The 13,365-nt window shown below is 60.4% G+C and overlaps 1 protein-coding gene across 1 annotated transcript in view; it reads left to right on the top strand.

Moving 5' to 3' along the window:
• Positions 1-13,365, top strand: part of EFCAB6 (EF-hand calcium binding domain 6) — a gene marked incomplete at its 5' end in the record, with an annotated part of 176,794 nt that overhangs the window by 144,174 nt on the left and 19,255 nt on the right. Inside the window, 2 exons of the mRNA XM_080660273.1 lie at positions 1,376-1,571; positions 4,304-4,495. Of these exons, the coding sequence (XP_080516399.1) occupies positions 1,376-1,571; positions 4,304-4,495 (388 nt within the window). The remainder of the gene's footprint in view (positions 1-1,375; positions 1,572-4,303; positions 4,496-13,365) is intronic.

Genomic DNA, 13,365 nt, shown 5'->3' with positions numbered 1-13,365 from the left:
GTCTCCATCGTGAGCCAGCGCCGTGGGCTGGGCCAGGTCGGCTGCTCTGCAGCTGTGGGGCGGAGACACGGCTCTGAGTCTGGGAGCTTCTCCCTCCCTCGGAGCTTCTCCCCCCGAGTCCCTAGGAGCCACTCTCGCCCCGGGAGCTTCTCCCTCCCTGGGAGCTTCTCCCTCCAAGTCCCTGGGAGCTTCTCTCTCTCTCTCTCTCTCTCTCTCTCTCTCTCTCTCGGAGCTTCTCCCTCTGAGTCACCAGGAGCTTCTCCCTCCCCGGGAGCTTCTCCCTCCGAGTCCCTGGGAGCTTCTCTCTCTCTCTCTCTCTCTCTCGGAGCTTCTCCCTCTGAGTCACCAGGAGCTTCTCCCTCCCGGGAGCTTCTCCCTCTGCTCACCAGGAATCCGGGTTCCTCCTCTTGGACACGCCCCTTCCTGCTGAAAGGAAGTTTGGGTGTTGACGTGCCAGGAACGCCCAGAACTTAGGTGACAGAGCTGGGAGCTCTGAATGCGGTTAAACTTTGAGTTATTTGCATCTTCAGTAAACTTGCGTTACGTTCTCATGGAACCTTGGTTCCCTCCCCCCCCCCGCCCCCCACCATGTGTTCTTGCAGGGTTTAAAGGCACTTGGGTGTTGGAGCAGAGGCAGGAGGGGCTGTTTCTACGGGGATGTCCTGCTGACACGCTTACTCAGACGGACTTGTTCTCTGAGGAACTGCTAAACTAAATAGGTTTTGTGAAATGTCTTTCAGCTTGACAATCAACCTTAGCCATTCTTGTAAAGGAACGATCGGGTGTTTTATCAGTCCCTCTCTTCTGTCTTTGCCGCATTTCTCTTCTTTTTAGATTCCCCAGCCGTGCTCAGGGCAGGGTCTCATCAGCTCAGATCTCCAGGACCAACCCCTGCCCTCCATCACCCTCCATCTGGCCTGGCCCCACCCCCGCTCCACAGGCCTGCCTCCTGACTACCCCGGAACACCGCTCTGCCAGTGTCAGCCCTGCCGAGGCACCTCCATTTGCCCCGGTCATGGGCCAGATTCCTTCGTGGGGCCTCTTGCAGCTTCTCTCCAGACTGAGCCCCTATGGTCAGCCTTCACGCCTCAGCCTCAGGCCAGGCCGCCTGTGGCCTCACCAGCCGGCAGTGGCCCACACGCTCACCTCTCCCAACCCTGACCCTGCTCCCGGAGCTTGCAGGTTCTGTGAGTGCCCGTCCGCCGCTGTGGCTAATTGGTATGCAGGCATGCGTGCACCCACAGGCCGGGGAGCGGTGCCTTCACATTATTCCTGTTCTCCACCCTATTCTGTGCTCAGCTAGTGCGTGTTGAATGAATAAGTGGTAGGATTTTTGAATTAATATATTCCTTTTTTTTTCTTCCTTGGGGACCAGTTTGGGAATCAGCTGGCAAAACAATTCCATCAATTACCTTGACTTCCTGAGGGCGGTGGAGGACAGCAAGGCATCCGGACCTGAGCCCAGAGAAAGCGAGCCGGACGTGCCCGTCAATTTTGCAAAACTGAGTCCGGACGAGGTGCTGAAGAACGTCCAGAAAGTGGTGGCCGCCTCCGGCCCGGCTCTGGCCACGGTACGGCTGACGGCTCGCACTGTGGCAGCCGACGCCCTGGGACTCTGTGGGTCATGAGGAAGGGCTGCGAGCCCCTCCCTCCTCCGGGACCCCTCCCGCCTCTCCACGCCCCGGGTGTCGCACCTCCGAGGATCGGCTCAGATCGTATGCTCCGTGAGCCGGTGTCTGGCCATGCTTGCTCCACACAGAGCTCCCATCCCCTGACCGGTGCCCAGTGGGTTGGAGCATCGTCCCATACACCAAAAGGTCGCAGGTTCGATCCCTGGTCGGGGCACATACCTAGGTTGCAGGTTTGATCCCCAGTCAGGGCACGTACGGGAGGCAACTGATCGATGTTTCTCCCTCTCTTCTTTTTTTCTCTCTCTCTCTAGAAAATCAATGAACATATCCTCGGGTGAGGATTAGAAAAATATATTTAAAGAAAAAAGCTTTCAGTCGCCCCCTAGCACGTGTTCTCTAGGCAAAGTGCTCCAAGTTTAGCAAATGCTGGGTCTGGGGAGGAGGTGAGGGGCTCCAGGCAAAGAGGGCAGAGGCAGAGCCCTCAGGAGAGAGCGGGCTCAGCATGTGGGTGAGCGCTGGGCCTGTGGGGGGGAGGGGGGGTGACGCAGGCGGCTTGCAGAGGTCGGCTAGGGCGGGGCTGTGGCCCAGACTCCGTGAAGACTGCCAGGAGCTGGCGAGGGTTTAGGAGGCCCACCGAGTACACTGGCACTGTAGGCTGGCATCTGTGCGGCACCTAGCGCGTGCCAAGACCTGGGGACTGGGTCAGGGTCCTCGGAAAGCAGGGCTTGGGCCATGTTCCCGGGGAGGTCACGGCCCCCCGGCTTGGCCCACAGTCTCCCCTGCAGCAGCAGCAGCAGAAAGAGCAAATGCGGGCTGCAGAGGGCAGGCTGCGGTCTGAGCCGGGCACGCAAAGCTGCGTGTGATGCTGGCCACATCTCACATGCAGACTCGCCGGCGGTGGGACGAGGGACAGAGGTGGGCCGCCAGCCAGCTTGCAAGCAGTCCGGAATGCCCACAACTTGGCCTTGATCTTGACCAGCCGGCATTTTTGCACGGAGGAGCTCTCTGAGGATTTAACACTTGGCCTTTATTTTACTGATTGTCTGAAGCTCAGTGGGAGCATGATGCGGGCCACCTAGAAAACCCACCGCAACCTTTCAGCGCCAGAGCTCGCACCAGGGCGCCCTGCCTGGGGTCTGCACACGTGTGCACGGGGGCCAGGATGTTTCTCAAACCAAGGCCCGTGGAACCTGTGGGAGGAACCCTGGCTGTCACTTCTGAGAAACACCTCTCAGGCCATGAGGTTTTAAGCCAGAGGGTGGGAGTCCCTGGTTAAGAGAGTGGCAGGCGGGCTGCAGAGGGGCAGCAGGAGAGGAAGGAATGACGGCGCGGAAGGACAGCCGTCTGCATACCGGACACGTGCACGCATTTCCTCACAGCGCTGCAGGCGTGTGCCAGCTGCGTCTGGTTTCTGAAATGACACTGCAGCCCCTTACAGCTATGTGGAGCTTTATGAATTCCCAGGCCCTTCCTCGTCTGATTCTTCCCCTCATCCCGTGCTTGGGCAGCTAGGCCGACATGGGCACCACGCAGACCCAGGGACGTGCAGGCCCCAGGTCGCCTCAGGTCCTCGAGGCTCAGTGCACAGCCGCAGTGCTTCCGGCGCCTCGGAGCACAGGTGCCAGGGGACAGCACTCTCTGTGGTCACAGCTGCCGAGGACCGCCACGTCCCACGACAGGTGCACGTCCAGGTGCCATGGTCAACAGAGCAGCATGAGGTGTGCAGCCCCTCTGTTTCTATGGCAGCAGCTAAGCTCAGAGCGGCTCGGGGCTCCTGGGGGGCAGCAGAGCGAAGGCTCAAAGTCTGCTTCCTGGCCTGCGGCCGGAGGGTTCGCCCCTTTGCACAGCGCCTCGTCCTCCCACAGACCGAGGGCAGACCTGAGCCATGGAGCATTTTACGGTTCATGTGAGTGCACACGGCACAGCCCGGGCTCATGGGCTGCCTAGGCAGTTCTGGAGGAGGATCACCTGCAAGGGAATTTGGTTTGGGGTCTGCACGCACCAAAGTCTTACTTTAAACATAAAAGATCTTAACCTACCGCTTCATCCAGATTTCCTAGTGCAGGAGAAGTGAATGATTTTGTTTGGGCAGATGGGAAAATGTGCTTTCTTTCTATAGCACGTGTTTGCACTTTCCCAGTGTGGCTGCTGGGCCGCTGGGCTGGCACGGTCTGCCCGGCCCCACCAGCATGGGCACCGGGCAGGGGGGTCCGCCCGGAGGCAAGGGCACGGGCTCGGGCTGGCCGAGGGGAAAGGACAGCAGCTCCCGGCACCAGCCTCGGGCTGGGGGTGATGGAGGGACCCCACCTCCTTCCTGAGACCTGCCAGCCTGGCACAGTGGGGTTGCCCTGAGCCTCCTGTTCCTGGTGGTTTACTCTCCAAGCAGCCGGAGTGAATGAGGGAGAGACCTCGGGCCAGTTATGGGGCCAGGGTTCCCTTCACGCCCCTTCCAATGCGTATCCGAACAGGAGCGAATAGAGCGCATCGCCTGAGTCTGGCACGGCGCACGCGTCTTGCCTGTCGGGGTCCCTCAGGCTCCAGCACCTGCTGAGTGAGTCAGCGCTCAGACGGCATGCACCGGGCCTCGTTCGCATTGCACAGGAGCAGCCCTAAGGAAACCCCTCGGGAACCTTCGCTGGACGTAGCACCTGCCTGTTTCTTTTCTCCCGCAGGCGTTTTCTGCCGTGGACAAAGAGGACACGGGGTTCGTGAAGGCTTCGGACTTTGGCCAAGTGCTGAAGGATTTCTGTTACAAGCTGACAGATAACCAGTTCCACTATTTCCTGAGGAGACTGCGGCTTCACCTGACGCCCTGCATCGGGTGGAAGTACTTCCTGCAGAGCTTCGGCGGCTTCCTGGAAGAGGTGAGTGCCCGCGGCTCCCGGGCAAGCAGCTGGAACGCGCTTTTGCAGCACAGGTAACCGACTAAAAGCAGGTCCGGTACATCGGCAGGCACCTGTGCTGAGGGAGGGAGAGAGGGAGAGAGAGTCAGCTCATTCTGAAGGAAGCATTGGTATAAAGCAGGGGTGGGCAAACTTTTTGACTCGAGGGCCACAGTGGGTTCTTAAACTGGACCGGGGGGCCGGAACAAAAGCATGGATGGAGTGTTTGTGTGAACTAATATAAATTCAAAGTAAAGGAGCGGAGGGGAGAGCAAGAGAACCGGATAGAACAGCCGGATCCGGCCCGCGGGCCGTAGTTTGCCCACAGCTGGTATAAAGTCTGTATGAGAAGGTAAACATGTAGCTTTTACTTCGTCGGAAAGTTACTATCTTATTTTCAGAGACGCTTGTGAGCTTGCTTTTGTCTGGTTTTTAGAGTGCTCCGGATTCTTAGGGCCCTGAAGATGATCTGGTGTCCAGAGAAGTGAGGCCCCAGGTGGCAGGAAGGAACTGGGACCCACTCGGGAGGCATTTGTTGAGGACCCACTATGTGCCAGGCCCTCCCTAGGCCATGTATCAGGCAATCCTGGGGTAGAGGGAAGTGTGGAGATAGTGGGCGTGAACAGATGTATAATCAGCAGGCCCCAGGGGAAATCAGGGAGTACTTCCTGGAGGAGGGAGGGCGGCTGACCACGGGGCTCATATTTCTTCCCAAGGACTGCTGCTTTGGCTGCACAAGATGTATATTCTTTGGTGGTTTCTTGATTTGTAAACATTAATGGGCCGACGTCGTTAGAAAGAATTCCAATCTAGTTTTAACCAGCACAGATCTCTGTAGTCACCAGGCTGTGCTCAGTGAGCCTGGACACGCATGAAACATCCAAAAACAATGCAACTGGCTTAACGGAGGTCCACTGACGGCAATGCCCCGGAGCCGGGTGCCAGGTCATTTCCACTGTGCGTTTTATATACACAGACACCTAAGTTCATAAATCCTCGCTCACTTGTCCGGGATAAATTCCTGAAAATGAGATTCCCGGGGCAAATAGCGCGAAGGTTTGTAAGGTTTGAGGTTCGTGATAGTAGTTACAGCAGCCAGCCCTGTCGGCGCCTTCAGATGTCACTGCGAGCACTGCTGGGAGCACCCCGCCTCGTAGACTGGGCGCTGGGCACAGAGGCGCAGGAGCTTCCACAGTCAGCCCATGTGGGGGGAGGGGGGGGGGCGCGGGGCGAGGGGAGCCTGTTTGTGAGCCCAAGGAGTCCGGTCCGGCTCCAGGCCCCCAAACGCTGTGCCTGCTCCTCTGGGGGTTGTCATGTTTTTTCAACTTTTTTGACAAACATTTTTATTTATTTGTATCAAAGTCATAAATGCAAAAGAGTTAAAGGCCAAGAGCACTTGATCAACTACCCCCTCCGGCCCGCTCCCAGAGCTCTCACTGGAATTGGTGGTGTTTCTCCAGCTGTAAACCTTGTTTCCCGGGATTTGCCTCCCTCCCACACCTGAAAGCATTGCTCTGGGCCAGTGGTCGGCAAACTGCGGCTCGCGAGCCACATGTGGCTCGTGAGCCGCGGTTTGCCGCTCTGTTGACTAATGAGTTTGCCGACCACTGGGATAGGGGCTTAATCACAAAGAACAACAACAGCCTATAATTATTGGAATCGAGAGTCTAGGGCAGCCGTGGGCAAACTACGGCCCGCGGGCCGGATCCGGCTGTTCTATCCGGTTCTCTTGCTCTCCCCTCCGCTCCTTTACTTTGAATTTATATTAGTTCACACAAACACTCCATCCATGCTTTTGTTCCGGCCCCCCGGTCCAGTTTAAGAACCCATTGTGGCCCTCAAGTCAAAAAGTTGCCCACCCCTGGTCTAGGTCAGTGGTCGGCAAACTCATTAGTCAACAGAGAGGCAAACTGCGGCTCACGAGTTTGCCGACCACTGCTCTGGGCATTGCTCCCAACTCGCTGAGATGACGGAGGACTGGCTTCCCTATTCCAGCTCCCAGCCCTCCTCCAGGGCCCCCTTGGGAGGTCTCGGTAGCTGCCTGTCACCCACACTGCTGTCATGGCCATTTCCCGTGTCATTGGTTTTTCTCTCCGCTGTGGATCTGTTTGATGTGTACCTTCCCGTTGGGTGGATTCACTCTCCATCAGCCAGTGTTCCTGCGGGCCCACTGTGTGCCAGGCTCGCGCCGGGTGCTGGGTCAGCAGGAACCACACTGACCGCCCCTGCCCACCAGGAGCTTGTATTCCACCCAGGGAGGGAGAGGAGAAATGAGAAAACACGGCGTGTATCAGGCCCGAGTGTGTGCAGCAGGAGGAAGACGTGCGAGAAGGTGATAGGAGCCGAGGCCCAGGGGAGGGAGGGAGACCCAGGGTCAGAGCTAGCGTGGGAGGTGCCCACTGGTGTGAGAAGTCGCGGTGTGGCAGCCACGAGCGGGTGACAGGGGCAGGAGGTGCGGTTGGGAAGGGGGCAGGCGGCCGTGTCACTGTGGTCCCGGCAAAGACTGCCAGGGCCTTGCCTCTGAGGAGCACAGAGGTGAGGGGAGGTTTGGGGCACAGGAGCGGCATGACCCGATGTACATTTTAGAAAGTCGCTGTGGGAGCTGGATGGAGAGGAGACTGGGGCCACGGCCAAGGCAGGAGGCGGCCTCACCCCTTCGGTGGGAAAGCTGCTGGCGGTTAATTCCAGACACGTCTGCAAAGTGGACAGATAGGCCTTGCTGCTGGCACATCTGTGCTGAGAGAGAGAGTGGGGGGGGAGAGAGAGAGAGAGTGGGGGGGGGAGAGAGAGAGTGCAGGGAGAGAGAGAGAGTGGAGGGGGGGTCAGGAGTGGCCCCAGGCGTTTGGGGTTTGAACGGGGAGGCAAGAGGAGAGGAAGGTGTAGGACCCAGTCCCTGGACTGTGGGCTCCCCGCTTCTGTGTTCCAGCGGGGATAGCGCACCCGTGGATGCGAGCCCAGGCCTTCTGCGGGCTCTGTGGGCAGCGCGGACGCCTCGGGCAGTGTGTGCCAAGGTCGGGAGGGGGGCTCCCGCCTCAGTGCGGAGCCTCCCTGGCCTTGGGTCCCCAGGAGCATTTCTGATGCCTCTGCAATGACAGGACCGTTTTGAAAGCTTCACATACTGCCAGCCTGCTTCCCCGATGCTGGTTCTCGCGGTCCGCCTCCGGGAGCACTCTACTGCACATTCCTGCAGGGAGGTGTCAGGGCCATTGCAGTCGGAGACGGGGGGGCTGGATGGGGCTGGGACCAGGGATGCAGGTGGCACTGTGGGGTGGGGGCGGGCACGGCTTCCGCCTGCCTTCCGGGTCTGTGCGCAGTCGGGATCAGCCCCGGAATTGGACTTGGCCTTGGGGTGGGGAGAGCTTGCTGAGAACCAGGGTGCGTTTACCAGGAGGACAAGCTGAGCGAGGGGCTGGGCTGGCAGATGGCGTGAAGGTGCGGTGTGAGGCCTGGGCGTGGGCAGCCATGGCAGGTCAGATATGGGGGTTCTGTCGTCTGTCACCTGCTGCTGGGCTGGGGCGGGCGGGGCAGGCCCCTGCGGTCCCGTGTCCCTTTCTCTGAGCAAAAGCAGAATGGTGGAGCCTCATGGGCAGGGCCCCGGGCTGGCCGCCTGGGGTGGCCGGGGGGCAAGGATGCTGGGTCCTCGCGCTGACTTCTAAGGTCCGGTCCTGCTGCTGTCCTCGGAGAGGGAAACAGCCACAAACGACAGGGCGCGCAGACACCTCGCCCTCCAGCTCCTTAGATGCGATGCTGCGTCCTGCCCCTGGGAACGCAGTGGCAGTTATGGAAGGAGATTACCCAGGCGGTGGGTGCCTCTCCAGAAGGCGCCCCAGTATCCCAGCCCGGTGGGTGCGGCTCAGAGCCGTGCTTCCCAGGCCTCGGGGGAGAAGGCCCCGAGTGTGGATGCGCATGTGACACCACTCAGGGTCACTCCTCCTCGTGGGCACCGCGAGGTCTGCTCAGCAGCTTCACATGCTTTTACGCCTCATGGGCCCGTCCCACGTGGCGCCCACGTGACGCCCGAGCTCCCTTCGGAACAGGCGCCGCACCGCTGTCCGCCCCACGTGCCCGGTGTGTCTGGCATGTGGCTCTGCTGTGGCATCTCCACCTGCTCCGCGGCTTGGGAAGCACCACCGAGGTCCAGCAGTGATTCTCTCAGGGGGGGGCCCGGGCCCCGGATCCGCCCCACAGCTCCATCTGCGGGGCCAGGTCCTTCTCGACGCCACTCTCGGGTTGGAAATCTCGGCCATCGGCCCACAGGCTGCGGGCTGAAGACGGAGGTGGGAGCGAGGACGGTGCCTCCCGCCTCAGGAGCCATCACTGCCCTCCCCCCCCACTCATAAAAGAAGGGGGCACGGTGTTCAAAGTGCAAGGCCACCTGGCGGCGACTTGGTTAATGAGGGAAAAGGAAGGAAAAGGCCACCTGCTGGACGACGCACGCGTCCCTCCACCATCAGAGTCTCAAACCCGGTGCACAGGGTCTGCGTGGTGTCCCAGCGAGTGCCTCTCCTCACGCCCGGGAGAGCGGCGGGCACGTGCAGAGCGCCACCTCGTTTTTAGACAACGCTTCCTGCTTAGCATTGCTTTCAGGTCTTAGCAGGCGTCCTCACACTACGGCCCGCGGGCCACCTGCGGCCCGCCGAGGACATTGATCCGGCCCGCCGGGTGCCGCTGCCTGTCCTGCTTAGCAGCCGACGCGTCCCGGGCCCGCAGTGCGCATAGGAATTTGTTCATAGTTTTTTTTTTTTTTAAACTATAGTGCGGCCCTCCAACGGTCTGAGGGACAGTGACCTGGCCCCCTGTTTAAAAAGTTTGAGGACCCCTGTAAAGTACAATCACAGTATCTTCCACGAATGTGCCAACGATGCTCAGAGCGGATACAGGACGTGTAGGCGGCACAGTGGAGACCCACAGGAAACCTTTCCGCTCCGTTACGGGAGGAACGGGCTTTCACAGAACGTGCCCCCATTCAGCACCGAGCCGAGGTTCAGTGGCGTCCCGCGCAGAGAGCCCATGTGGCTCTTCCTGCTGTGCGTGTGTCCCGTGCGGCTCCGAGGCCGCCTGTCTGATGTTAAGTACCTGGAAGGTGGTGTTTTTCCGGGAGAGAATTTAAGGTTGTCGTTTCCAGCTGGAGAGGAGCGTAAAGCGCAGCAACGTGTGTGTGAGCTTTGGTGAGCACCACCCCTAGGAGGGGCCGGCAGCGCCCTCGGCTTGTCTTCCCGTTCGTTGTGAAAGTAACGCGTCCATGTGTGTTCCATGAATGGGATGAAGGAGGAGGGTTTCTCTTCAGGAAGTGCGTGAGATTCCTGGAGCGACTCGGGGAGGCGGTTAAGCTGTGCCGTCGCTGTTACTTGCTCTTGCTCCTGATGGCCAAGTCCCCTCGGGAGACTTCCGGGGATTTTCAAATGTTTCCCGTAAATTCCACCCGCTTTCCACTTGCCGAGGACACGTGTCCTGCCTGTTGTCTTGGAGACCGTTGCGGAGGGGGCAGGTTGCGGGGACCAAGCGGGCCGGGCGCGGGACTGCTGGGCCCGCAGTGCGTAAGCTAAGGCGATGGGCTGTCGACCACGCCTGCCTCTCTGTCCCGTGGCAGCCCGTGGGCCAGGCCGACCTGACGCTCCCAGGACTCTGCTTCCGGGCCTTTGAGTTCTCAAGCTGCTGCCCTGCGGGTGGAGAGCGCGGGGACCTGGGCACAGACAGGTGCCCGCGTCCTCTCAGCATTGGCGTCCACGTGGGCCTAGCGCCACCCCGGCGTTGGCACTAATCCAGATGGTCAACTTCAAGCCACCCTGGTGAGAAAGCCACCCTGGTGAGAAAGCCACAGGATGCGCACGAGGTGGCACAACCCACTGAAGCCACCTGACTGCCACTTACCGGGACGTGAAAGCGAATCTGGGTCCTTCCAGCTCCTCTGTCCCTGCACCCTGGGCCCCCTGCACTGGAGCCACCTCTGGAGAGGAGAACCCCTCCCCCACCCCGCCCCCCGTGTCCAGCCGCGGCAGGCGCTCGCCAGGCTCAGGAGCTGCTTCGAGGCGCCCGTAGCCCTCCGGCCCGCCGACGACACTCCCTCGGCACCCGGTTGGCGGTCTCTCAAAGAGCCGAACCCACTTAAACTTTGTTGAGAAAACAGAGAGAACCACAGGTGCCTGGAAGGGTGACGGGAGGATGGGAGGAACTCTTACAATGTCCCAGCTGGGCGCCTGGGGAAGGAGGAGCAGGCAGGGCGCTGGCCCTGGGTCCAAGGCCCTGCCCTGGCGCTCAGTGAGCCTGGACTCGGTGGCTTGAGTGGGACTTAACTGTCGCCTTTTGAAGGGAGTTGGGATTCGCCGTCACCCCGCCTGGGAAGAGTCCTTGCACGGGAGGTCCGGCAGCGCTGATGCCACCGGGAAGCCGGGGTTGCGCCTGGAACCTGCGCACACCACGCAGCGGCCACCACGCCCGCGAGCGAGGCCCCTCCCGGGGCGGGGGCGCAGGGCCAGTCTCCATCCCGGACGCAGGTCCGCTAGCGGCCCACTCCCACCCGGCCTCCCGCTTCATTTTCATCTGGACTTGGTGAGGCTCTATCTGGTTTTGACAGGCGGTGTTGTTGCTGTTGTTATTTTTAGCGTTCATTAATCCACTGTAAATAAAATGAAGACACAGTACAATTAATTCTTTCGCTAATCAAAATATTTGATCACATGAAGCGATTTTTCAGTTCTTAGGAGTAATTGCACTGTTCTTACAGGAGGCGGGGCGTCCCCTCCGAGCATCTCTGATAGGGCCACTGCCCCGCTGCCTGTTCCTCCTCCGCGGCCCCGGGGGAGCTCACTGCCTCCCTCCGCGGTCAGGACACAGCCCCGTGAACCCCAGTTCCAGCAGCTCCCTGTGCCCCTCACAGGTACAGGAATGCACCGGCCCTACAGACCACGTGTCTGACTGTGGCTCCCGGGCAGGTGGCCACCACCGTGGACACCACAGGGGGAGGTGACACGTTCCCTTGTCATGCTGCCATCAGGGAAAGCTGCCCCATCGGCTTCTCGTCCCGTGCCCCAAGCCCGTCCGCTTTCCTTCCTTCTTCCTGTTACCCCGTCACACCTGATCTTGCCCTGGCCAAGAGGTCCTGGGCTGCTCCAGAGCGAAGGGCAGGGCAGTATCCACCTCCTCAGTGCGAGGACCCCAGGGTCACAGGGCAGAGGGGGGACTCCAGAGTCACAGGTCAGAGGGAGCACCCCAGAGTCACAGAGCAGAAGGGTACCCCAGAGTCACAGGGCAGAGGGGGACCCCAGAGTCACAGGTCAGAGGGAGCACCCCAGAGTCACAGAGCAGAGGGGGACCCCAGAGTCACAAGGCAGAGGGGATACCCCAAAGTCATAGGGCGGAGGGGGTACCCCAGAGTCACAGAGCAGAGGGGGACCCCAGAGTCACAAGGCAGAGGGGATACCCCAAAGTCATAGGGCGGAGGGGGTACCCCAGAGTCACAGAGCAGAGGGGGACCCCAGAGTCACAAGGTAGAGGGGATACCCCAGAGTCAGGGTGGAGGGGGACCCCAGAGTCCCAAGGCGAGACGCCAGGAAGGGCAGAAAGGCGGCCTGGAGGCTGCACACACGGGAACAAACCGATGTGCGTGTTTCCCTGGTCGGTCCAGTCCAGCGCACCCGCCCTGGCGGGCTCCATCCTGTATGTGGAGGGGTGGCTCAGGAGACGATGGGCTGTATCAGTCGGCAGGAACGTGCGTGGACATGGCTGTTGACAGGAGAGTGAGCTCTTTTCTGGGGTCAGTGCCACGGCAGAGCTGTGGACACAGAGTGACTGACACTCGGCTGGAGTCTGGCCCTCGCTGCGTTCCCTCCAGCCGTGCCCTGGGCCAGGCGGGCTCTGGGCTGGTGCGAGGCGCTGAGTGATGGCAGGGCTGGCCGGAGCTGCCAGAGGAAGGACGTGGGCTGCAGGCACTCCCCAGTTGGCAGCCGGCAGCCGTGTGCACCGGGAGAAGCCCTAGTTGAGTCCAAGGCAGGGTTCCAGGTGTCAGGCTGGGGGCGGAGAGAGCCCTGGAGCTGGGGAGGAGGGGTGGGCTCCAGGTGAATTCTGTGCAGGCCCCCACCCGGGCTGCCGCCCTCGGACCCCCAACGTTGGGGCAGCCGCTGGGTAGCTCACAAAATGGCAGGATTCAGAACTGCAGGTTGACACTGTAAAGCTATGACTTTTAAAAACACGTTATTTGCTTTAGATCAGCGGTCGCCAGCCGGTGGTCCGTGAGTTCCAAAAGCTTGGTGACCGCTGGTTTAGAGAGAGGACGGGAGAGGGAGAGAGAAAGAAACATGGATCAGCTGCCTCCTGCACACGCCCTACAGGGGATCAAGCCCACCACCCAGGCACCTGCCCTGACCTCTTGGTGCACCGGACGACCCCCAACCAACTGAGCCACCGGCCTGGATGACTTGCTTTTTACTATAGGAGATAAGTGGGTGCTTTTAAAATTGAGGCGCACTTCATAAAAGTGAGGTGTGATTGGTCGGCTCTCTGGGGACTATACTTCATCTATTGGGACATTATTTCTTTTGTGTCTTTTCCGATTAGGAGATACATTTCTTCTAGTTCTAGAAAAGCGCTGTTTTCCCCATTCAGACTGATGATCACATGACAAGCGCAGGGACACAGACGCACCAGTTCGGGAGCCACCTGCTCTTCCTGCCTCCGGAGAGGGGCTGGCCGCGGGGGGCGCTGGGCTGAGCGCAGCCTGGGAGTCCGAATGTGGGCGCCTCCCAGGTCCCCAGCCTGTGTCCTCAGGAGGCAGACGGCTCTGTCAGGGGAGTGGGCTTGGGCCTCAGGGGTGGGAGCAGTTGGGCCACGTCCTCAGAGCTGGGGACTTGCGGGTC

The sequence above is a fragment of the Plecotus auritus genome (genome assembly GCF_963455305.1).
Source record: "Plecotus auritus genome assembly, chromosome: 3".
Lineage (NCBI taxonomy): Eukaryota > Metazoa > Chordata > Mammalia > Chiroptera > Vespertilionidae > Plecotus > Plecotus auritus.
The sequence above is the reverse complement of the archived record's forward strand: the minus strand, read 5'-3'. Positions and strand labels throughout refer to the sequence as shown.